Raw genomic sequence first — 26,206 nt, forward strand, 5'->3', positions numbered from 1 at the left:
ACCTTCTCTTTTTTTGCTGGTGTTCTTGTGATTATTGTCCTGTTTCATGACCCAATTTGGCCAAGTTTTGGCTGTCAGACAGATGGCTTCACATCCCAGACGGCAACATAGTGTGGCCCAGATCCGGTCCACATCTGATACATGTGGATTACATGCGGACCAGATGTGGGCCGGAACTGGGCTGACACTATATTGCTGTCAGGGATTTGACTCTAGAATATTTGGTATACATAGGAGTTCATTGTCGACTCAATGACTACAAGATGCCCAGGGCCTGTGGCTGCAAAACAAGCCCAAAAGCATCACCTCTCCACCACCGTGCTTGAGAGTTGGTATGAGGTTGTTTGTGCTGATATGCTGTGTTCGGTTTTCACCAAATGTGACGCTGTGCATTATGGCCAAACATCTCCAGTTTGGTCTCATCTGTCCAAAAGGACATTGTTCCAGAATCTCATAGTTTGTTCAGATGCAACTTTGTAAGCATAAGCCGTGCTTCCATGTTCTTTTTACAGAGAAGAGGCTTTCTCCTGGCAAGCCATTCAAAATGACATACTTTTTCAGTCTTTTTCCAATTGTTCTGTCATGAACTTTAACATTTAACATGTAAGCTGAGCCCAGTAGAGTCTGAGGTGTGGCTCTTGGGTTTTTTGCAGTGCATGGTCTGGTCTTGGGGTGAAATTGCTGGGGGAGATGTCCACTCCTGGGAAGATTGGCAACTGTCTTGAATGTTTTCCACTTGTGAATAATCTTCCTGGGTGTCCTTTCTTTTTCACATGACTGTATAAATATATATATAAACTTTTATATATGTGACCCTGGACCACAAAACCAGTCATAAGGGTCAATTTTTTGGAATTTATATTCCATATATTTCCACTGATGTATGGTTTGTTAGGATAGGACAATATTTGACCGAGATACAACTATTTGAATATCTAGAATCTGAAGGTGCAAAAAAATCAAAATACTGAGAATATCGCCTTTAAAGTTGTCCAAATGAAGTCCTTAGCAATGCATATCTACTCACAAAAATACATTTTTGATATATTTACGGTAGGAAATTTACAAAATATCTTCATGGAACATGATCTTTACTTAATATCCTAATGATTTTTGGCATAAAAGAAAAATCGATAATTTTGACCCATACAATGTATTTGTTGGCTATTGCTACAAATACACCTGTGTGACTTATGACTGGTTTTGTGGTCCAGGGTCACATATAAATTGAATCAATCATATAAAGTCCCAAAACTGGCCAGTTTGGTCTCATTTACACAGAAAAACAAGTGTGCAAAAAGTATTTTATTGTGATGCAACTATATATTGAATATATAGAATATTGAATCATTTTTAATCATATTTTGTTACTCACAACAACTGCATCTGTGACCTCAACATGCAAGTCAAATTGAGCAGGATTGAGCTTCTGAAATGCTCGGGTCTTACAAATCTGGACAAGAACTCTATATAAACACAAAACAGAAATATACTTTATGGGAGTTTTGCATAAAAACAATATAGATAGAAACAAATTATTCATGGCTAACTTATGTTACGTAAGTCTGTGTGTGTTACCTGAGCAGTGTATGTAGACGTGGTGTTGTTTTAGGGTTTGGATGATAGATGTCCCTGTATTTGGACACTAAGCAGAGCCCATACTGCAGAAACCCATGCAGAGAGTCACCTAGCTCCTGTTTCTGTTAGCATACAAGCATGAGAGAAGAATTAAACACTAAACTTGGTATAGGTATTTATCTGACACAATTATCTGGAAAGAAAAGGAAAACTACACTGAAAAAAATGGTAACCTAAAAATGGTAAATTAACTGGTTTTAAATATTTTGTAACATCACTGAACCAACCTATATGCATTAATTTATACCAACAAAACCATTTTTTATGGGTTAAATCAGGCAGAAATAGCTCTTTAACCCCTTCAGGGTTATTATGTTCCACTGAGCAAAAAAATGTTTTATCCACTTGATATTTGCTATTCTTTAATGTATAAATGAGTCTAAAAAAAAAAAGATTTGTGCTCATTTTTTTATTAGATTTTTTTTCATGTCCACTACAATGGACATCAGGGCTGAAACAACAAAAAATGTGTCATATTTTAATCATACAGTTCTTTTGAACAGTTTTGAAAATAACACATACTGTAACAAAGAGCAATGCTTGTGTACAGTATGTGCGTGTTTTTGTGAGGACATAAATTTGTATAATGACATGGGTATGACATGGGTATTACAAGGAGAGGGTGACTTATGAGGACATTAGCCCATGTCCCCATTTTTCAAAAGGCTTATAAATCACACAGACTGAGTTTTTTTGAGAAAGTAAAAGTGTGCACAGTTTTCTGTGATGGGTAGGTTTAGGGGTAGGGGTAGTGTAGGGCGATAGAAAATACGGTTTGTACAGAATAAAAACCATTACGCCTATGAAATAGCCCCACAATTCACAAAAACAAACATGTGTGTGGTGCTGTGTATGCACTTATTTCAAATTCCCTTTCTGTTTTTCACTAAAACTAATGAAAAACTGAATGACAGTTTATAATCACAACATAGAAAGGCAACTTCAAAAAAATCCTGTTCTTCAGCTCCGAAAGATCTTCAAATTAACTTTGAATATTGTTGATGCAACTATGAATATACCATCTGCATATAAAAGATAAAAAGAAGCTTCTCTGGCTCCTGTCTAGTTGATTAGTCATGCCTGTCTTTTGTGATACCTAAATCAGATTAAGTTATGAGTCATACTTTCATTGTGATTGGTAGATCAGGGACCAATCAGTGACCAGGCAGTACTTATATTATAAAAACATAACATCTTATTGGTTTAAACCAAATTCCAATGGATGCCGGGTCTGAAGGGGTTAAGGTAACAATTGCTGGTTACCACTTTTACAGTGCACAGCTACAGGTTTTATTTTACTATGCAAGAAAAAGACAAAAAACTCTCAGGAAAAAGCATATATTGACTACAGTATAATCAGTTATTAATATTTTGTTGGTTCTCTCTTGTTTGCACAATTTGGCATATTTAATTGCATTATCACAAATAAAACAACTAAATATGAAATAATGTTTTAGGTGAAGATGTAAATTTTCCTAGCATTTTTTTTAAATGCTTTTGTTTTTTGGAAAGAAGTCTCTTATTTTTTTGAAAAAAAAAAAAAAAACATTGTGAAAAAATACAATTTATTATTTTTTTAATTTTAATATAATTTAAAGTGTAATTTATTCCTGTGATGTCAAATCTGAATTTTCAGCATCATTACTCCAGTCTTCAGTGTCACATGATCCTTCAGAAATCATTCTAATATGCTGATTTGGTGTTAAAAAAAAATAGAAATAGAAAACTTTTTTAACTTTTGATCAATGTAATGGATTTTGCTAATTTTTTAACGGTCATCTATATATATATATCTATATATATACATATGTACATAAAAACACAAAAACAGACCTAATATAAAAGCACAGAAATGTTTGTCATGCAACATGTTAGCTGCTTTCTTGTAACAGCAAACACAGCTCAACTTTACCACAGCATGACAGTAGGCTTTGATGACATGATATCAGTTCAAAACACTGATGATTTATGTGATAAACTGTGAACACATAATGTGACACTGTGCAACATTCCTGCTTGTGATGCAGTGTAAAAAGTACTTTCTATTTCTGCACATTGACACCCACTCTGAAAGATGTATGTGTCAATGTTCACATCACATGGGGGGAAAAAACTGCACAAGAATCACCAACCTGCTGGTGGGGGAGTTCCTGTTGGTCCCAGTGATACTCTATACTGGTTAGCTGCTGGAAAAGCACGGTCGAGTCCACCTCCAGGCTTTGGTAAAGTTTGCTGTATGCCACCCACTTCCTGTAAAACCCCACAAACAACCCACACAAATGCAAAAGAGATTTAAATTCAGTCAGCATGTACTCCATTCATTACATTTAAACTGCACGCTAACACTGTTGAGTTCATCTAAACAGGGTGTATAGTTTAAATCTGTACATAAAAAGCACAAATCAGCATCTGCTTTCAGATATGTAAAGCGTGATATATGACACGTTCTTACGCCAAGTCTTGGAGAAAAGGTGAAATGTCATTCTGGTTGGCGTAGTACTCGAGCAGGGCCGTCCCCTCCCCACACAACTCTCCCTTCCACGGGTTACTGTCCTGTGGGGTGAGAGGATTGAAAAAAGAGAGAAAGGTGCAGATTTTTTTTTTTTTTTTTTTTTTGAAAAGAACAGTTGAGCTTAAACTTTACAGTATATAAAAAGTATTGTGCAGCAGGAAGTGTTGTTGAAGCTTACACAACCATTGGCTGTTTTATCAAGATATTTCATCATTTTTAGAAAAGCTTTCATAAATTTTCTGTTAAAGATGTACCTGTTGTTTAGAGATATGAGCTTGAACAAATTGCTGCAGGATGCCACAGTAGTTGACATAAGGACTCCGTCCAGCACTCAGGTTCTCATCTCTCTGCCAATCATAATTCAACCATCAGATTAAACAATCAAGACAACACTGAGTAAATTATAAATGAAGTGTACTAAAAGTCTAATAGTCAGGTTGCAATGTTCATCTCTGGTTTGGCCTTATTTTTGGTCTATTTCATAGGGGTCAGGACCAGTCTACAAATAATTGGATTGTAAGAAAGACTAATTTAGTACCAATTTTATTAACTCTGCCCCTTTGTTTGTCATTCACTTTGGATAACATACCACATATCATTGTTATTTGAGTATTATTAAAGACATTAAAAATACTGTGCACTCGTATTATTATGAATAGGAAAAAGTGCAACGCGCAATATGGCGGAACAAGTCCCACCTTCTAAATAAGAGCCAATCGCTGATTGGTGAAATCAATCACGTCACTGCAGTTGCCGTTTGAAGCTGCATGCTCAGAATTGCGCATGCATGCACATTAGCTTGATGCAGTTTTTTGTCATGACTTGACAGTTTAGAAACAAAATTTATGAGACAGTTGTTGTCAGATTTCATTGGTGATTTCAAATATGAAATTTAATGGAAAGCTTGGCAAACAGCTTTGGAGAATTTGATGTTTCCCCATTCAAAGAGATAGGAGCCACACTTGAATGCCTGAGAGGCGTTTCAAAGATGGCCGCTGAGTGAAATGACTTGAGGTGCGTCCCAATTCGCGTACTTGTGCGCTATTCTATGACGTTTTTAAGTATAAATAGTGCGAGTAGTGCGTTCACACAGAAAATTCCAATAAGAAAAAGTGCACTTTAAATACCCGGATGATGCACTAAATTAACTGAAAAAACGAAGTGTGGAATGTAGGACACTTCGTGCACTCAACTTTCGCAGCTTTAATTACGTAGTGGAGGGCAAGGGAGGATCGGACTCTGTTGTTAAATGACAAAATAACCTTATACAATTCACACACTACATGGATGAGTGCATAGTGCACAAGTACATAGTGTATAAGTGCATAGTGTATAGTGCGTCATTTGGGACGCAACTTTGGAAGCCCATCCAAAGTTCCTTTAAGACAAGTCATTTCACTCGGCGGCCATCTTTGAAACGCCTCTCGGGCATCCTGGGCATCATGCAATCTCTTTGAATGGGGAAACATCAAATTCTCCAAAACTGTTCGCCAACCTTACGATTAAATTTCATATTTGAAATCACCAATGAAATCTAACAACAACCAGCTCATAAATTTAGTTTCTAAACGCTCGAATCATGACAAAAAAAACAATTTTTAGGCTGGATCAAGCTAATGCGCATGCGCAGACCTAAATGCGCGTGTCTTCCGAGGCGCGCGTCTGACTATTTCTATAGAAACCAGTGATTCTAACGGCCGCTGAAGTGACGCGATGACTTTACCAGTCGGCGATTGGCTCTTATTTAGAAGGCGGGACTTATTCCGCCATATTGCGCGTTACACTTTCTCCCATTCAAAACAATACGAGTGAAGCGTCTTGTGTTATTCTATAGTCTTTGGCCCATCCCATGACGCGAATTCGCGTCTGAACACACTTTGTTCAGACGCGCGAATAGAGCAAATTTGACGCGCGTCTGAAGCGTCTGACTTCAAAATGTTCAAGCATCCAACTAGACGCGTCTGACGCGAATTTGACGCCCCAGACGCGTTCGGTGTGAACGCAGCATTAAAGGGACTTTGGTATTATTCATACCTTTTTATAGGTTTTATTATTATTTTTTATTTATTTCAGTATTCATTTTATATTTTGTTTAATGTTTAGTCATTTGTTATGTGATTTTAGTTTTATTATTTTTCTAAATATTAATATTTTGATTTTTTTAAAAATCTTATTTATTTCCAGTTTAGTGTTTTAACTTTAATTTATTTCAGTTATTTATTTTTAGTACATTTCTAATTTTAGTTCAAGTTTTTCATCTCTCATTTATATTTTATTTTACTGTATACATGTATAATAAAACCCCCAAAACAGACATAGAACAAAAGCACAGATGTTTGTCATGTAACATTTTAGCTGCTTTCTTGTGATAGCAAATGTGTAAATATGCAAATATGTCTTAACTTTAATATGTTTTAACTTAACTTAATTTATTTTAGTTGTTTTATCAACATTTCAAATTTTAGTTCAAGTTTGTCATCTCGTATTTAAATTTTATTAACAATGTTTTTAATAGTTTTGGTTTAGTTTTAATTAATGATTATAACCGTGCCATAAATAATCATACATAAATATTTATGTTCAGTTCTCAAACGTTAGATGAACTGAAAATAATGCCACATGCTTTCGTCCATCACACAGTTGCACTTCACTTTTTAAAAAGACATTAAAATGACACTTCTTTTTTTAAAATAAGGTGCTTGCAACATAGTGGAAGATCCTTTTGCGATCTTTACCAGTTAAAATGAACAGAAACCACAAACAAAAACCACCATTTTTAAGTACTGCACAACTCTAAGTCCTCTCTCATACAGGAGAAAAAGCCTTCACCTCTTTATGGATGAATTTAAGCTGAAGATGACACTGTCCTCTGTCTGGGTATGTCTCTGTTCGGGGCTCCAGTTTATACCACGTGTCCTCTGTGCAGTGCAGGTCCTGCCCACAACACCCATACATACAGTAAAGCACATGCCATGCAACAGAAATATGAGAGATTGAGATTTCTGTGAGATTTCTATATTATTATATTTATTTAAATATTGCATAAACAGTCTTTGTGTCTGAGGTAGCACAGGTCGTGATACAGTGAAAATGATGAAAATCATAATAATGCAGTCATTAACGAGTGTAATGCAGAATACCTTCAGCTTTAGAGCAACAGAACCCAAAAAATCATCCTGGCCTTTCTCTTTTTTGGCATCTTTTAACATCCTGTGAAGAGACAGTTGAACACTCAGCAAGTTAAATTAAATGCCAACACCATTTGTTTTGTTTGTTTTTAAATTAGTTAAGTGAAAAACTTTTATTTTAAAATAAAACTTTTATTTAAATTTGTAAAAAGCTTATTTTAAAGCCTTAAATGTCTCAAACCTTTTAAGTCCATGGATGTTTGTGCGAAACTCATCAAATTTTTGCACTAGTGACACCTCCTCATCTTTGTCCCTTTAAAACAAACATTTCTGAGGTTCTTAGAATTATAAAATACACAGTACAATACAATCAGTATTTCTTATTTCTCAAAAAAAAAAAAAAAAATTCTCTTCACGTACCACATCTCAATGTGGAAATTGCCATTTGACATGTCTTCAAACTCCCTGTAAAAGAGGAGCAAGTGGTGAGCCCAAATGATCCATCAACAAGTTGTGGTAAAATACTTTCTATAAAAGTTTTGCATACTCACAGTTTGAAGGTCTCGTCCCAGATGGGGTTGAGAGTTTGTTTCTTTATGGTAGTCTGAAACACCTGCCCCTTAGCCGAATCCCGCACTACTGCTTTCTGAGGTTTATTGGATGATCCACCATGAGAATCCTTGTCTTCTAGGATCGACAGCAGGCAGTACGGATCACTGAATCCTGTTAACAAAAATGTAGAGAAGGTCAGATACATGTCAGAGGTTGTCTGGATATTAGCTATTTTAAACATATCCAATATGTTTATTACACTATACTGTAAAATTAACATCCCTCGTTCAACAAAAAGCAGATAAAATCATACCACTAATGTCCTTCCCCAGAATTCCCTTGGCTTGTTTCACTGTAACCATGAGGCAGTAGATCGGGGCCTAGTCATGGAGAAATGTACATAATTCAAAAATAACAACTTAAGAAATGTAATGATATACAGGCAAAAATAACAAGCTTTTCTTGCAATCTTGCCACCTGTCCAGTCGTTTGCAGATGCTTTTCCGTACACACATAATTCTTTTCCGGGGGTCTTGATCACCCTGACTGGATTATTTTGCAGTAATGACTAGCTGTACATTATGCCTTATAGATTACAGGAGATTATATAATCATTTTATTATTATTATTCTTACCAACGAGCTCTGGACCTTTTCACTCAAGGTTTTATGCTCTGCCTCTGTCATGGAGAATGCCTGTCAGAGAATGAATATTTAAGACATAATTTAAAAATGCAATACTTTTAACATATAACTACAAGACTACAAAAAAATCCAGAAGTGTGTGTTGTCTTACCTCTCTGATATAGTCTTGAAGCTGCTTGCCATTGTATTGCTCTTTTGTGTGTGGTCTTCCTAAACTATGAGTGATTGTGTACAGAAGCTCCTTGTACAGCGGTTTGAGCTACAGGGACAATAATAGTCATTCGTTATTTCACAGTGATCACAGGAAAATACTTGAAGTTATCCAACTCTGGTTGATCATTACCTCCTTCTCTTTATGTCTCTTTTCACCCTCCTCTGGGTTCTCAGAGTCTTTGAAATCCTTGGAGATATGGCAAATATAATAATTTATTTAAATATCATAGATAGAGTTTTAAAATCCCTTCAAAAACTAAAAACTAAAAAAAAAGAAGCAATAATTCCTTACCTTTCTGTTTAGTTTTCTGGTCATGCCAATTCTCCGTGCAGGGGACGACTGAAAGGGGAACAAGAGTTTCAATTAAATTCAATGAGAAAGAAAGAAAGAAAGAAAGAAAGAAAGAAAGAAAGAAAGAAAGAAAGAAAGAAAGAAAGAAAGAAAGAAAGAAAGAAAGAAAGACATACAGTACCTGCCTCTGTCGGATCCGACTGGACCCTCCACTTTCATTGTGGGACTACAGATAGAAACAAATAAAACAAAGAAAGTAATTAATAATAAATGTACAAAAGCATTGTTAAAGGTGCCCTAGATTCAAAAATTGAATTTACCTCGGTATAGTTAAATAACAAGAGTTCAGTACATGGAAAAGACATACAGTGAGTCTCAAACTCCATTGTTTCCTCCTTCTTATGTAAATCTCATTTGTTTAAAAGACCTCCGAAGAACAGGCGAATCTCAACATAACACCGACTGTTACGTAACAGTCGGGATCATTAATATGTACGCCCCCAATATTTGCATATGCCAGCCCATGATCGAGGCATTACACAAGGGCAGCCAGTATTAACGACTGGATGTGCACAGCTGAATCATCAGACTAGGTAAGCAAGCAAGGACAACAGCGAAAAATGGCAGTTAGTGCGATAATAACTGACATGATCCATGATTACATGATATTTTTAGTGATATTTGTAAATTGTCTTTATAAATGTTTCGTTAGCATGTTGCTATTAAATGTGGTTAAAGTTACCATCGTTTCTTACTGTATTCACGGAGACAAGAGCCGTCGCTATTTTCATTTTTAAACACTTGCAGTCTGTATAATGCATAAACACAACTTCATTCTTTATAAATCTCTCCAACAGTGTAGCATTAGCCGTTAGCCACGGAGCATAGCCTCAAACTCATCCAGAATCAATGTAAACATCAAAATAAACACTGTACTTACGCGATTAGACATGCTGCATGACGAACACTTTGTAAAGATCCATTTTGAGGGTTATATTAGCTGTTAGAACTTTTTTTTATGTTATTTAAGGCAAGCGCGAGCTCTTGGGGAGTGGAGCATGAGAATTAAAGGGCCACACACCCTGAATCGGCTCATTTCTAATTATGCCCCAAAATAGGCAGTTAAAGAAATGAATTAAAAAAAATCTATGGGGTATTTTGAGCTGAAACTTCACAGACACATTCAGGGGACACCTTAGACTTATATTACATCTTTTAAAAAAAAGTTCTAGGGCAACTTTAACAATAATATAAACAACATCCAAATACAGTACTTCTGTTGTTTGCCAGCATGCATTCAAACACAAGTGGTAGCACAGTGGCTCAGTGGGTAGTGCTATTGTCTCACAGCAAGAAGGTCCTTGGTTTGAATCCTGGCTTTCTGTGTCATGTTTGCATGTTTTCCCTGTGTCTGTGTGGGTTTTGGCAAATTGAAGATGCTAAATTGCCCATAGGTGTGAATGCATGTGTGAGTCCCAAAGAGGAGGGTTGGGGAAAGACCTGGCGACCGACCTCGGAAAAATCATCGCCAAGGAAATTCATGGACAGTCTCTTGTGTATTGTGGGAGATGGCCCATAAAAACTGAGTGAAATGGTTACTAAATGAATTCAAACACAAGTACATCATATGATTGTCTGTTACTAATTATTCCAAGATATAAAATCACACAATATATAATATCACATATCAAGTTATGAAGTGCCAGGATCTTTATGGAACATCCCCATGCAAATATGCGATGTTGACTTGTCTTCTCTGCTGTGCTCTATACTTCCTTATTATTAGCAATAAGGAAACCTCATCATAGTGACCCACAATCATGGGTTTCTGTGACACATTCCTAGTGTGTAATGAGTAAAGACGGCTTAATCTAACTGAAAAAAAGAAATAACGGAACTATGCGTGTCCCTGGAAAAGAAACCAGTGGCTGTGATTATCAACTGTAATATTGTGAATATAGTGTGTGTATACGCAGTCCCCACGAGAGAAATGGATTAATAAACATACTAAATGATGCTTATTTGAAAATGTAAAAATGCAGAAGGTTTTCCATGATGGATAGGTTTAATGTAGGGGGATAGAATATATGGTTTGTACAGTATAAAAATCAATATATCTATAGAGAGTCCCCACGAAGACAACCTAACCTGTGTGTGTGTGTGTTTCAGTAGTTAAAATGTTTAAAATGTTTTCAATCTGTAACTGGCCACCATTACATTTTTCTACCATTTCCAATCACATTTTGGCATTTTTGCAGTTAATAATAGCTCAAAATATGTGATAAATGATGTTTTCAGAAGTACAAATATTGTCACTCAATAAATATGAGGTCATTAAACCCGAAGTATTATAAAAAAATATTTTAAAATATAGCACTGCAGGACACTGCTGTCACTGTTTGACATGTCAGTACCACTACGTAAGCAACATATCAGGCTTTAGACTCAAAATATGTTATGAAGACCAGGTTGTGAGTGGACCTACTGAACGAATATGTTTGACACCATTAAAAAAAAAAAAAAATTTAAATAGCCATGAATTTTACTAACCTCTTTAGGAGGAAGAAGTCGATTTTCCCCCTGTGTGGATGCCCCATCTTGGACTGGTACCATATTTGACAGCTGATTCTGACCTACACTCCTTTACATGAGATACTCCTCACCCGATTATTCAGCTCTCCAAAATACAAGCAATGCAAGTATGATGCTTACAGCTGTTCTTGTGCGCTGTATCAAAGAGTCAAACGCCTTAATGGACACAAGTGTTGAGTCTTCACAAACGTCTCATGTTTAGGAGCGCAGTGTTTCATTTAGGGTGCGGAAGTTGCCGTTTCCTGTTAAAGGTCGGACCTGCAACTGAACTGTTTCTTCATACAGCAGAAACTGCTACCACGTCGTCTCCTCTTGTTGTTCTGTCACTCCATCTTCCTTCCTCTCTCACCATGCACAACTCTATGCCACTCAATCTTCATCTTCATATATTTAGTCTCTATTTGAACCAGCACTGTGCCGTTTTAGTTGCTTCTTCTCAAACAGGATGCTCTGCACTCATACTTTCCATGGTTTGACAAGATGTCACCCGTCTGTAGCTGTAGTACACTAATATCGCACCATTTGATGTGAATGGTCCTTGCAGTGTGTGATCCGTTTTGGTGAATATCAGCAGATAACATTCAGTAGTAATGGAAAACACCACTGATTTGCATTAGGAGAGGAAAAAGCTTCAGACCGCAAAGCAACAATGGTGTCGAATCTAACACGTAACAAACTCTCTGTTGGGAAGAATCAATGGGAGATTGTGTTTCTCAAAATAAAGACAGTGCTCATTAATCTGAACTTATCTTTACAGTTTCTTAAAAGAAACTGTAAATTAAAGGGGAAGAAAAGGGAAAAAGAAGCAGTTTTTTTTTTTCTTCAGAAATGCTCTTATCAGTTTCTACTGAAATAAGTAACTAGAAGCAAAAAAAAAAAAAAAAAAAACTAATAGTTTGAAACAAATACTATCCGTATTATCTAAACAAAGGGGAACAAATGCTTTACTCTGTCTGTCCGGAAGCATAATTGCATAAATTTGTTTTGTTAAGCTTAATTTTGCATATACAGACAGCATGCTATTTCAGTTAGGTTCAATGGCCTGCTGGAAAAATTGTGTGGAAAAAGTGTTTAGAAACTCTTAGTCACTGATATTATTTGATTCTACCAACATATAATTTCAAATTGCATTTGTAAATGGGGAAAACCCCACTAAACCACATTTTCCCTTTCTTTCTTTACAGTTACAGTTGTAAATCTTCAAAGGGCAAGATGTTTTATACTGAATAATATAATATAATATAATATAATATAATATAATATAATATAATATAATATAATATAATAAAAACAATGGGATTTTTTAAAATCAATTTTTAGGCTTCAGGATTTTTTTAACCAAACTTTGTTTAAAGATGATTCTCAACTATGTTATGAAAGATGGAACTAAATTATTGATATACCATGTTACTTTATGCAATATGTGGATAAAATAGCCATACATGGGTTTTCCCTTTCAATACAATGCATCTATACACTATATCTAATTTGCATATTAATATGTTCTTGCCTGATAAACATGATTTAAGTCCTGTTGTCCTCTACAGCGGACATGTGTAAAATGTTCTGTTTTGATTGAAGTCATATTTTGATTAGAAACCCCATAACATTTTCTTGAGATGTTGATTCATGACAATTTGAAAATTATTCAGATGTAAATTATAATAACAAAATATTATCATATTTCCATAATGATGTTAAATTTGATCCCTAAATCAATGTCAGTCATATTTAAAGACCAAGGAGAGGGAGTGGTCATGGTGAAACCTCCGAACATTTGGTATCTCTGCAAAGCCCTGAATGTGCTGTTTACAGGACTTAAAACTGTGACATGTAGGATGTCAGGGAAAATCATTAAAATATAATGTCCACTACAGAGGACAAAAGTCTATTCCTGGGTCCCAGGAGGATATAATATAATATAATATAATATAATATAATCACTTGCACAGTAGTTGAAGATTCCACTGCGGTGTGAAGAGTTATAGCGACATCGTGTGGTCATTATGAAGAACTTCTGGTGTTGAGAAAGATGCGATTTTGATTTGTACCCTGGACAACACGATGCAAAACACACACAGTTTAAGATTAAATTAGTCGTAAAAGTTTAACTAACTATTTATTTACAAATTTAATTACAAAATATTTAGTACATTCTAAATCAAAATTGTCTTTTTATATTATATGTATATTTATTATATTTCATGTTCATCCCTTTATTCCACCCTGCATGTGTGGTACAGTATTAGTATTATGTTTCAAAGTAGTAGTATGTTTTACTGTATCGGATGTTGTAGTCGTACTTAACCCTCTCCTGATAGTGGTCACTACAGTGGACAGCTATTCAATAGTTGTTTTCTCCTATACATGGGTTTCATGTGACGTCACTGTATTCTATCGCCGCCATATTTGGGACCGGTCACAGCTGCGCGCCCTGTTAAAGTCTATGGTGACAGCAGCTACAATTACCAGAGGAAGGCCAACGAAACACTCTCAGAAGGTTCACAACAAGTTTATAATATATCTTGGATATGTGGTGCTGTTAGCCGTTTCAACAGTCGTCAGAACTACAAATTTATTTGATCCCAAAGTAGTTAGATCGGCAGAATTATTGGCTTCATTTAGAAGGGACCACACCACTGGCAGCCAAACAGCAATGCACAACATTAATAACTGCTGGGACTGTCATTTACATAACATTATAACGAGAACACTATTGTAATAAAATGTTGTGAATTCTCTGTGTTGTTGTTTCAGCGTGTTGTTGTGGTAAGAGCGCGTCGACTGAGTTTGATTACATTGATTACATAACTTGTTCAAACTTCACTTGTGCATTCGCGTCATTTTGTACAGATAAAACTTATTAATTTTATTAAGTATAAATATCTGATTATTCTCATAAAGGATGTGTTTCGTTGAGGTAAATAACCCACAGAGCTGATGATCATCTATAGCTTCAGCGCGAGCGCTCAAAAAGTAAGACAAAACATTAATATGATTGGGACTGTCTTCTTCTTATACATGATATTATAATCGTATATATTTGTAAAATAACGTTGTGAATTATTTGGGCTTATTTGCTGTGTTTCGGGGTTTCAATGACATTACTTCAAGTTCATCTGTGCGTGATTTTGTGCAAATGCTAGTTGTAATATTTTTATTTTGTATTAATATCTGGATTATTTTATATAGGATGTGTTCCGATGAGTTAATTAACTTTCAGTTTATGGGTTTTTTATTATCTTCAGCTTCAGCGTGCGCAGCTCAAACAGCAATGATTAAGTCATTAAAATGTTTAACGTTACTACACAGTAATATTAAAACTTTAATATTTCTTTTAGAAAATGAATGCATTATTTTTAATAACTAGCTCTTATATTGTTCTAGTATTATTTTCATCAACACATAGTTTGATTAATAATAAGGATCATGAACAATAACAGATTTTTTTTTCTCAAATCATCTCATTTTGATAACAGTATTATTTGAGCTGCGCGCACTGAATGAACACCCGTAAACTGAAGCGCTTTGCTAGAAGGTTAATTAACTCAACGGGACACATCCTATATATGGTAATTCATATATATTTATACAAGATATACATAAAATTACAACTTATATTTGCACAAAATCATGCACGCATACTTGAACTAAGTAATGTAGTCAGCTGGTGTCGTGAATTTGTTCATCCTGTAACAACACGCCGAAACACAGCAACTAGAATTCACAATATTTTCAAATAAATCAAATAAATTTGTAGTTCTGACGACTGTTGAAACGGCTAACAGCACCACATATCCCAGATATATTGTAAACTTGTTGTGAACCTTCTGAGAGCGTTTTGTTGGCCTTCCTCTGGTATTTGTAGCTGCTGTCACCATAGACTTAAACAGGACGCGCAGCTGTGACTGGTCCCAAATATGGCGGCGGGCATAGCGGAAGTGACGTCTTTGAAACCCATGTATATAAATGAGTCTGAATATCACAGTTGCACATCAGTCATTACATTGGACGCTAATGTGTCATGCAATACACTGCCACCCACTGGTCAACTTTTGCAAGTGCAAAAAAAATCTCTAAAACAAGATGGGAGACAGAAGAGCGGATGTGCCTTGCAGGGGAGGAATGTCTGTCCATTCCTTCTATTCTAGGAGACCCTTGCAGGTAAAAAATATGAGGACATCAAGCAACCACTAAGGAGCAATATAATTGTTAAAATATCCAAGTATTTATTTTGTGATTTGAGGAAATTGTGATTAATCATGTGTCCACTCAATTGGACATGATGCATCGCTAGCTATATTTAGACTACAATTTATAGTATTGCTGTGTTTTTTTGTTTTTTTTTAAATACGCCATCTGCAGTAATGTTTTGGCTGAAAATCAATTTAATTTTTATTATAGCAATATTTTGTGGATATTAGTTCTATCATGAGAGTGATGATCCTTGAAAAAAACACACAGCAATACCATAAATTGTAGTCAAAATATAGCTAGCAATGCATGATGTCCAATTGAGTGGACACATGATTAATCAATTTCCTCAAATCACAAAATCAATACTTGGATATTTAAAAAAATTATATTGCTCATTAGTTGTTGCTTGATGTCCTCATTTTTTTAGTCACTACAGTGGCAGTGGACCCTAATGTCTCATGCAATACACTGCCACCCACTGGTCAACTTTTGCAAGTGCAAAAAAAAAAAAATAACAGAGACTGTTAACAGTTCTGGAATATGTTCAAAATACATGAACACAATGTTAAAGAGCAAACAAAAACATGATTTATAGTGTTTACAATATTTCTTTTTAATAATTGTTTTCTCAAACACATATTTCATCCGTTTCATCAAATGCACGTTGTCCACCCTAGTGGACATGTCACCAACTCCTTGAAGAATGTATGTTTGAAAAAAATGAAGGTGATTTTTTTTCATGCCTAAAGAGTAATAAAAAAACTTTTGAAAAAAATCCTGAAGTAGCCTATCATAATTCATGCATGAAAGGGTTAAATTCATATTGCATGTTGTCTTGTTCACTGTGTTGTATTTCATGTTTGGAGCAATTCACTATACCACATTCCTGATTGAATAGAAATTTAGACTCACTGGAAAGGCAGCTTCTTGGGCATCATGTTGACCCTTCAATAGCACGCGCCGCTGGTGTAGTGGTATCATGCAAGATTCCCATTCTTGCGACCCGGGTTCGATTCCCGGGCGGCGCACAACTTATTAATCCTCGAATTTAATCATAAATATTACTTATCTGGTGTTGATAAATTATAATTCACTAGATATCGTTCAACTCATCCATTAATACAAAAGAGGCTCTCGATAAATTCCCGTGGAAACTTCAGAATTTGTCAGGCGGCCTATGAAAACAAATCATCTATGTATTTCCGTTTAGCGAAGCGCGTGACTGCTTGGAGCGCGGGCTGTGAGCGAGCATTTTATTGGTTGGACCCATAGAGATATAAAATACATTTTATTTATTTATTTATTTTAAATATTTATTATTTTATTATATAGTATTTATTATGTATATGGTTGGACCTAATGAACGAATGTACCCCCGTTTTTTAACGATTCGGTAATTCGAATCTTTACGCGATTCGGAGCGTCACATCCGCTGAATACTAGTAGCTATACTAACTCGTACTACGATTATATATCTTTCTATTGCAGAAATAGTAAGAGTAGTATGTTAGTATGCGGTTTCACATTCAGCAACGGTTCATCAACCAGCTGATTGAGCAGGGGCATGTTACTTCAGTTCGTCGATGTCAAGAAAATGAGTGGAAAAGTGTAATGAATGACTGATGAGTGATGACCATACAATTAGGTAAATTATGTGATTTAACAATTATTTAAGTAAATCGCTTATGGTGCTGAAATTTTAATAAAAGTTAAAACGAGTTCGATCGGATTGGTGTTTTGTAACGAATCAGTTGAGTGAACGATTCAATGAATCACTTTTGATTCAATGACTCGTTACATCATATTTCTGAACTATTCTGAATGAATCTATTTTAGTGAAGTGATTCAATTCAAAAAGATTCGCGTTACTGTGATGAATCGGTTCTGGTACTATCCGCTATTCCCGTCAAATACCACGCAGTAAATGTAAAACCATAATTAATAAGATTATATTTCATATTCAGACACTGTACTTCCGTGAACGCATAACAGCCATCATCGACAAATCTCACATGGATAGTTAACATCTTCAGTATTACAGAAATGTATCATGTGCTGAGCTGATGTTTTTCATTTAAGACAAATTCAAAAACTGTCCCAATCACCCTTTTAATTCACCCTAGTAAATGCATAAAAAAAAAAAAAAAAAAATGAATAAACGGTTAAAAGAAAAAAAAAAGTCAACTTTCAGTTTAGCGATTGTTTCCTTGAACATTTTTTTTGTTATTTCCCCAACATTCGTTTTATTTATTAAATTATTTATCTTCCTCGCACATTTAATTCATTGTGTATTTATTTATGCAGGAATATGTGAAATTATTGTGTATTTATTTACACATGTATTTTATTTATGTACAATTTTGTGGATTTATTTATTCTGGTATTTATATATTTATTGTTTTTGCAGGTTTCGTCCTCCATAAAAGATATGATTGTAAAATACATGATGAACGTCATCCTCCACTCCTTCATTAGTAAAATCATAAATGGGCTTTATTTCGATGACGCATTAGTGATACTGAAAGCTGATTGGCTTGATGGTTATATATGCGGAAAAGAGCCAATTTAATCAATCTCTAGAGTTTATAAGATGTCCGATTTATCCTCCCTTGTGCCTTTTTACACGCATTTTGGACAGAAGCAATGCCTACATGATCCATTAGACTGTAAGTGCCTTAATTGCGAAGTGGACGCTTTTGCTCAATTATGAATAGGCTAATGCAGATTTTGGACACGAATATTTCCAAGGATTTTAATAATAATAATAACAACAACAATAACTGTTCAGAAAGAATAAAAATTATATTTATTAAAGAAAACGTCCAAATGAAGTTTGAAACAGTCAATAAATGTGTTCCGATTCGACGTGCGCTCACGCGCTCTTCTCATGTGCACGTGCATGCATGCGATGAGTTGCTATAGCGACGCGTGTTATGAATTCTGACTGAATATATACACTCGAACCGATCACTGTCTGTTGGTTGAGAGACGAGGCGAATTTACAGACTTTTGCAGAGTATTTTCTGTGCGAATCTTGTGACTTGGAAGCTGTTGGAGGATTTCTGAGAGGAGACTTTTATTCTAGAAGACATCGCAGGATATATCCTTTTTATATAAAGTTATATTTTTGAAAGAGTTCCTATTATTTTTGAGGATACTTTTATTTCATTGTTCTTCTCTTAGTTTAGAAGGAGTTTGTTTTTATTTCTTTTTTTTTTTTAATTAATTTTTGTTTTGTTTTATTTTTTTATTTTCTGTGGAGGAGTATTTCTGAGGAGAGTTGTATTTTATTGTATTGCATTTTGTATTGTATTTTGTATAGTTTTTATTGCAGATTGCAGGAAGATGGCTCACATGATGGGTGAAAGAGGAGGCGAGTGCTTTAGTTTTTCACTTGTTTATGGTATGGTATGATGTACAATGATTGCCTACATTAATGTGAAAAAAATTGTGCCAGGTAACCCATTTGATCCCCCAAGTGATCAGATGAATTTGATTCCTTGCATATGAAATAAACGCTTCAATTTGAGTAACTAAAGTAACAATTTGTAATTGACCCACTGACATTGATTATTGACACAACATAACTAACTATGTGATGTTTGGAGACCCAGTTCTGATGATCAGGATCCGCTGCCAGACCCGACCCAGACACAGAGCCAGGAGCTTCCTGGATATTTAACACCTCTGTCTTCTGAGTCGGCTGTTTCTATGTCCGCAGGTCAGGCTGTCAGGTCCGCCGACAGCTTCGATGGATGGCTGTGCCCTCCGCTGCCAGGTCAAGTTCCTGTCGAGCCAAAGGAGACGTTACGTGGCCTAACTGCCCAGGGTGCCATGGAGGCTTCTCCTGTGAGCGAGAGCTCAACAGGTGAGATTGAAATAAGGCCGGGCGGTGTAAAGTGGACAGATCAATGGTAATTGCGCTGTCTGACACACACCCGAAACACGCACACAGAAATCCTCTTCTCAGACGGCATTCTATCGTTGCTTAATTTGATGTCAGAGATGTTTCTAATAGTTGTGTTTTCAATTGTTTTCTTCATTTCAGAAAAACCTACAGAACGCAGGAAGAGGAAACGAAATTCGTTCTTTCCTCAACAGGCCGTGGAAGGCCGTGGAAGATCTGGAGCCAGAGTCTGATCCCGAGCCACCGTCACCTGCTCCAGATCTGGAGCCAGAGTCTGATCCCGAGCCACCGTCACCTGCTCCAGATCTGGAGCCAGAGTCTGATCCCGAGCCACCGTCACCTGCTCCAGATCTGGAGCCAGAGCCTGATCCCGAGCCACCGTCACCTGCTCCAGATCACTCCGGCGTCAAGCCAATTAATGGTAAGTCGGCAGTGGTTATTTCTCCAACGTTATTTTGTCAGTTTTATTTTCCCCATTTTAATATGATTTTTTCGACACAACCAGCACTGATATTTTTTAAATAAAACAATTGTTTTTCTTCCTTTCAGAAAAACCTACAGAACGCAGGAAGAGGAAAAGAATTCGTTCTTTCCTCAACAGGCCGTGGAAGGCGATGAAGAGTCCTTTCCGGTGCTGTTGCCCCTGTAGTGATGTGGATGTTGTGGAGCCTTTTGTCCCTCCACCAGATCTGGAGCCAGAGCCTGATCCCGAGCCACCGTCACCTGCTCCAGATCTGGAGCCAGAGCCGATCCGAGCCGCCGTCACCTGCTCCAGATCTGGAGCCAGAGTCTGATCCCGAGCCGCCGTCACCTGCTCCAGATCTGGAGCCAGAGTCTGATCCCGAGCCACCGTCACCTGCTCCAGATCACTCCGGCGTCAAGCCAATTAATGGTAAGTCGGCAGTGGTTATTTCTCCAACGTTATTTTGTCAGTTTTATTTTCCCCATTTTAATATGATTTTTTCGACACAACCAACACTGATATTTTTTAAATAAAACAATTGTTTTTCTTCCTTTCAGAAAAACCTACAGAACGCAGGAAGAGGAAAAGAATTCGTTCTTTCCTCAACAGGCTGTGGAAGGCGATGAAGAGTCCTTTCCGGTGCTGTTGCCCCTGTAGTGATGTGGATGTTGTGGAGCCTTTTGTCCCTCCACCAGATCTGGAGCCAGAGCCTGATCCCGAGCCACAGTCACCTGCTCCAGATCTGGAGCCAGAGCCTGATCCCGAGCCACAGTCACCTGCTCCAGATCTGGAGCCAGAGTCTGATCCCGAGCCTGATCCCGAGCCACAGTCACCTGCTCCAGATCTGGAGCCAGAGTCTGATCCCGAGCCGCCGTCACCTGCTCCAGATCACTCCGGCGTCAAGCCAATTAATGGTAAGTCGGCAGTGGTTATTTCTCCAACGTTATTTTGTCAGTTTTATTTTCCCCATTTTAATATGATTTTCTCGACACAACCAGCACTGATATTTTTTAAATGAAACAATGGCTCTAGCAATCTCATATATTTCTTAGATTTTACTGTTTGTTTTTCAGAGTCCTTTGAGTCTCTGTATAACGTGGGAGCGATGCTTGGATCCGGAGGATTTGGCAGGGTGTACGAGGGAACGCGCAAATTTGATGGCAAAAAGGTAAATCTTAATTTTGCTCTTGCATGCATCAAAACATATTTAAAACAATTTACACCGATGGTTTAATACTTAGTGCAAGATCAAGTGCTTGAATACTGTTACTGTTTTGATTTTTGTTGTTGTTGTTGTTTGTTTTTTGCAGGTTGCCATCAAGCAGATGCTCAAGATTGACAACGATCGTTATCTTCATATTGTAAGTTGGCCAAAGCCTGAATATGTATTTAGTTGTTTAAGTGCAGATTACTGTAGTTGACACACCCGTAGGAAGCATCAGGTGTGAATGTGATTGACAAATAAGCCTAGAGGCACCAAATAACTTTGAGCTGAAAAGCCTCTTTTGAACGTATCTAAAAAGATCAAAGAAAAGTACATTTAAAAATGACATGCTTTCTTCAGATTTTTACCCAGCTAACCTTCTGTCTACTACTTTTCTCTAGCCTGGGCACCCCAAACCTCTCGTTACCGAAGTGGCGCTGCTTGCTGATGATGAGGCGAGAACCCATATGCCCCTACGTCATACATCTATACGAGTGGTTTGAACATCCTCAAACGTTCACTCTCGTTATGGAGTACCCGGAACCCTGCGAGAGCCTGCATGACTTCATCGCCCGTAACCCTCGACTGTGTGAACCAGCCGCACAGCTCATCGTGCTACAGGCTATGATGGCGCTACTACACTGCCTCGAGCGTGGTGTTTTTCACCATGACATCCATGCTGAGAATTTTCTGTGGAACAAAGACACGTTTCGTCTCAAGCTGATAGACTTTGGCTGCGGTCAGCTATTTAGTAGTGATGGCTACGAGAGCAAAATATACATCGGTGAGTATTTTGGGAGTGTGGAAACCTGAATGTAGTGACTTACTAATTATTTGTTGCTTTAAAATGTGCAAATGTCTTGCTTACAGGAGCACCGCTTTACTGCCCACCTGAAGTCCTGACCGAACCTCGCTTCCACGCCGTCCCAACAAATGTCTGGGCCCTAGGAGTCTTGTTGTATAAGATGGTGAACGGATGTCTTCCTTTTCGCAGTAGAATAGAAATCACACAGGCCAAAATTACATTTCATAACTCCACATTATCCGAAGGTGAGTGATTAATATTGATAACACTGATAAACACGCATGAAGCAAAGGCTCTGTACAGAAACAGTTAAAGGTGAAGTATGTAAGATTTTTTTATAACTATAGCCCAACGTATAGCGAGAGTTTGGGAAGGGGCCTTTTGAAAATATGCTTTATTTTGTAAGAAACGACATACTTCACTTTTAAAGTAAAAATAAGGAACATTTTAGATGCTATTTTCATAGATGCCAAGTCACATGGTCACGACTAACCAGCTCTCTCCTTATTAAAATTTGTACAGAATGTGCAGATCTGATTAGCCAGTGCCTAGCCCGGGATCCCACTAAACGGCCGACGTTAGAGCAGATGTTTCAGCATGAATGGATTACAAGTGATCTAGATTGGGGAAGTTCAGGAGATTCAGTCTGTCTGTGATTTCAGGTGTGAGGAAGTGTAACAGACAGAGTAGGATTATTATCATGTGTCTTCAATTCTGGATCATTTGCAGTGAGGTGTTCATTGTAATGTTCTTGTTATAGTCAAGTCAAGCTCATTTATGTAGCGCTTTATACAATACAGATTGTTTCAAAGCGGCTTTGTGGTAATAAACAGGAAAATAACAGAATCAGTGATGCAAACAGAAAATATAAAATTGTTCATGAGTTGACTTGTTCATATGATCTTTGTATTGGACAGGAAATAACATACTTGCTGTCCTTGGTGGAAGACTTGACCCGAAGCCTGAAGTCCAACCCCAACCTGACAGGGAACTCGGAGCCCGTCCACGTCTGAGCGAGAACACGAGAGACTGCGAGACTGGAACCAAATCATCAAGCATCATCACAGCCACATTTGCTTTGTTTTAAAATGAATTTTTGCTTTGTTTTTTAAAAAGTCAAGACACCTCATCTTTATTTATATATAGCGCCTCGTATATGACCGATCTGTACATATGTATATATCATTTTTGAATTAAAGAAATGTTTTTTTTTAAACAGTCTCGGCCTAGGAGGAACCTTTGAAGTGAAAAGGCAAAGACCTATTTTTGTGCTTCCCAAAATAAAACTAAATAAAAATGTAAATAAAACTCTACATGATATCAAATGTTTGGAGGTTTCACCATGGCAACAAGAACTCCTTGGTCTTTAACAATGACTGACATTAATTTAGTGATCAAATTTAGCACTCTTAAATAATGTTGTGATCATAATAACTAAACCTCAAATTGTCATAAATCAACATCTCCGTAAAATGTTACGGAGTTTCTAATAGAAATATGACCTTCTGTAACAAAACAGGGCATTGATTTTGTACAATCATGTTTATCCAACATCAGGCATTTTGGGAGACACAACAAGTGAATAGGGAAATTATATAGCAATATTCCTATGAAATATTAGACATTATTATGAAAGTGTTGCCAATTATTGCTCCCATTATTACACTTCTTTTTTCATGACATGTTGCCCCAAGAACACATTCATATGCAAATTAGATACAGTATATAGATACAATGTATCACATTTAAGGCCATTTTACCCACACATTGCATCAAGTAAAACGGTATATCAGTCAATTCCGTTATATCTTTGATTAGTTGAGAATCATTGTTACGTTCCCATCTAGTCTAAGGAACAGGTAACGGAATAAATATGGTGTGATGTGTGGAGGCAGCAAGGTGCAATTCCCAACACCAGGGCTTTAACAAAGACCAAAGGCAACTCAATATCAAAATAAACAAGTTCATTTATTGTACAGATGTGGGAGGATTAAGGCCAAAATAACAAACATAAACCCTCTAACTATTTAGGAAGAAACTAACTAATCTACAAAAGAAAAGAAAACCAAAATACAATAATACACTAACTCCCTAACTTAAACAAGAGAAAACAAGATATAAAGAAAATGGCACCCACCTCTCTACTAACCCTTCCCCAAATGATTAACAAAATAAACTTAGGTAAAGAAAAACAATAACAAACGTATATACAAAAGGAGATAACTTACAAAACATAAGGGTTTTCTGGTAGCACAAAGTACAACAAAAAGTGTCAACACAATGACACTAAAGAAGAAGAAAAAAAAAAAAAAATCAACAAGGTATAAGTCAAAAACAACTTATAAGGCTTTCTGGGTTGGGAAAAGAAGCCTCACAATGCAGCCTCCACACACACAAACACACACACACACACTGCTCTCTTTGTGCAATGGTGCTGCTTAAATCCCCACAGCTTCCTCTCCTCCTCCAATCACATCAGATCACCAGTCACTGGAGTCAGGTGGCAGCCGTTACTTCCTGCTTATGGAAGTAGAGAGAGAGGGAAAACAGGGAGAAAGGGAAAAAAAACACAAAACAAAACAAAAACATACGTCCTTGGACGTAACAATCAACTTTATAAAAGTTTGGTTAAAAAAAAAAAAATCCTGAACCCTAAAAATTGATTTGTAAATGGCATGTATATTGTTTTTGCCTATACATGTCATTTCATGTCTTTTTATTTTTTTAAACAACCGAGTTCTGGTGTCCACTACAGAGGACATACTGTAGCATAACATATGAATAAAATATATTTCAAAAAAAAAAAAAAAAATCCCCATTTGTTTATCACGCTCTGAACAATGTCATGACATGAAAAATACTAAATTCAAACAACCTTTTGTTTTTTCGGGCTCTCAGTAGGAAACATTACATTGTCCATCTGATCCAAATATGCATAGGCCTATTATTAATTTTCATTTCACAAAAACACTCAATTTAATTGCAATTCAGTTGTCTCCTGTCTTTCTCAAACAATATTTAAGTTATTAACAGTTTAACTCTACGCTGTCATGTGCCAATTCAGGACTGAAATATTACGGAGGTAGAAACCACATCAAATGTAGGGTGAATGAAGGGTGATTGGGACACAAGATCAGATGGGACAGTAACTATATAGAATTTATTTTCTTTTCAAATAAAAACTTTTTTTGCTGAGGCCTAGCTGTGAGACCGCATAATTCAAATGGGATGCCCTCATTGGTCTAACATCATGTAAGTGGGTGGGACATGCATCAAACGGGAAGTTGACCGCGAAATGCATGAACTGAGGAAAATGACATACGCTTTTGGTAGTTTTAATAATAAGGTCTTAAAATTGTCATAGCTACTACAAACGTTTGATAGAAACATGAATATGACGCACTACTGCTACAAAATCAGTAAAAACAATTGTTAATATCATGTTTCTATTTTCAGAATTAGGTTGTTTTTATTTTGTCCCATCCACCCAAACACAAAATGTGTAATTTTGGGTGATTGGGACAGTGCTTAAATGCTTTGCTAATTAAGAAAATTATTAGCCTTGCAATAGAGAACCATTGTTTATGCTCTATATGCTCTATATTCTCTATATTCTGAAAATAGAAACATTATAGTTAAACTCTTTTTTTTTTTTTTTTTTTTTACTGATTGCAGTAATAATTTTACTGTTGCAGTAATGAAAGGTTTGACTTTTGGACTTCAAACCTTCTTTTGATGGATTTCAAATAAATAAAGTTGAACAAACATAAACATGGACTCTTAATGATGATGAACAGAAAAGGAAATATTGCATATAAAATTATATCAAAGTATGAACTGTGCAATACAGTAAATATGCTTAAACTACCCTAAATCAATGGAAAGACGTGCTGTCCCAATCACCCAAACGTTACCAAACAAATGGTTTTGCTCAGTTTGCAGAAAAGTGTATGTCGCACATCCTTTCATTATAATATACCATCGTTTCCTCCTCAAATGGATAGTTAACATCTTCAGTATTACAGAAATGTATCATGTGCTGAGCTGATGTTTTTCATT

At 36.4% G+C, this 26,206-nt stretch overlaps 2 protein-coding genes, 1 long non-coding RNA gene and 1 other non-coding gene across 8 annotated transcripts in view; 2 read left to right on the forward strand and 2 right to left on the reverse strand.

Annotated features, from left to right (window-relative positions):
- unc13d (unc-13 homolog D (C. elegans)) overlaps positions 1 to 12,129 on the reverse strand; it is a 25,343-nt gene extending 13,214 nt beyond the window's left edge. Inside the window, exons 1-17 of the mRNA XM_048170779.1 lie at positions 11,530 to 12,129; positions 9,161 to 9,205; positions 8,980 to 9,027; positions 8,818 to 8,874; positions 8,626 to 8,733; positions 8,466 to 8,525; positions 8,144 to 8,210; positions 7,830 to 8,001; positions 7,699 to 7,743; positions 7,520 to 7,591; positions 7,291 to 7,360; positions 6,980 to 7,084; positions 4,405 to 4,497; positions 4,091 to 4,191; positions 3,771 to 3,888; positions 1,579 to 1,700; positions 1,376 to 1,466 (exon numbers count right to left, since the gene is read on the reverse strand). Of these exons, the coding sequence (XP_048026736.1) occupies positions 1,376 to 1,466; positions 1,579 to 1,700; positions 3,771 to 3,888; positions 4,091 to 4,191; positions 4,405 to 4,497; positions 6,980 to 7,084; positions 7,291 to 7,360; positions 7,520 to 7,591; positions 7,699 to 7,743; positions 7,830 to 8,001; positions 8,144 to 8,210; positions 8,466 to 8,525; positions 8,626 to 8,733; positions 8,818 to 8,874; positions 8,980 to 9,027; positions 9,161 to 9,205; positions 11,530 to 11,592 (1,437 nt within the window). The 5' untranslated portion in view covers positions 11,593 to 12,129. The remainder of the gene's footprint in view (positions 1 to 1,375; positions 1,467 to 1,578; positions 1,701 to 3,770; positions 3,889 to 4,090; positions 4,192 to 4,404; positions 4,498 to 6,979; positions 7,085 to 7,290; positions 7,361 to 7,519; positions 7,592 to 7,698; positions 7,744 to 7,829; positions 8,002 to 8,143; positions 8,211 to 8,465; positions 8,526 to 8,625; positions 8,734 to 8,817; positions 8,875 to 8,979; positions 9,028 to 9,160; positions 9,206 to 11,529) is intronic.
- Positions 12,130 to 16,725: 4,596 nt separating this feature from the next.
- Positions 16,726 to 16,796, forward strand: trnag-ccc. The gene has a single exon. It is a non-coding gene; the product is annotated as a tRNA-Gly (tRNA).
- Positions 16,797 to 18,115: 1,319 nt separating this feature from the next.
- The window catches only part of LOC125255791 (serine/threonine-protein kinase pim-3-like), a 12,732-nt gene continuing 4,641 nt past the window's right edge, over positions 18,116 to 26,206 (forward strand). The window contains exons 1-5 of one of the 4 annotated variants that reach the window (XM_048171286.1): positions 18,117 to 19,141; positions 19,490 to 19,636; positions 20,225 to 20,407; positions 20,541 to 20,567; positions 20,696 to 21,025. In XM_048171286.1, the coding sequence (XP_048027243.1) occupies positions 19,114 to 19,141; positions 19,490 to 19,636; positions 20,225 to 20,407; positions 20,541 to 20,567; positions 20,696 to 21,025 (715 nt within the window). In that variant the 5' untranslated portion in view covers positions 18,117 to 19,113. Of the gene's footprint in view, positions 19,142 to 19,489; positions 19,637 to 20,224; positions 20,408 to 20,540; positions 20,568 to 20,695; positions 21,026 to 26,206 lie in introns of all 4 variants that reach the window. The other 3 variants (XM_048171285.1, XM_048171287.1, XM_048171288.1) reach the window with 3 other exon arrangements.
- LOC125255793 overlaps positions 19,937 to 26,206 on the reverse strand; it is an 8,654-nt gene continuing 2,384 nt past the window's right edge. Inside the window, exons 2-3 of one of the 2 annotated variants that reach the window (XR_007181997.1) lie at positions 20,442 to 20,531; positions 19,937 to 20,060 (exon numbers count right to left, since the gene is read on the reverse strand). This is a non-coding gene — a long non-coding RNA (uncharacterized LOC125255793). Of the gene's footprint in view, positions 20,061 to 20,287; positions 20,399 to 20,441; positions 20,532 to 26,206 lie in introns of those variants that run through there. The other variant, XR_007181998.1, reaches the window with a different exon arrangement.

Source organism: Megalobrama amblycephala, linkage group LG20 (assembly GCF_018812025.1).
Source record: "Megalobrama amblycephala isolate DHTTF-2021 linkage group LG20, ASM1881202v1, whole genome shotgun sequence".
NCBI classification, from domain to species: Eukaryota; Metazoa; Chordata; class Actinopteri; order Cypriniformes; family Xenocyprididae; genus Megalobrama; species Megalobrama amblycephala.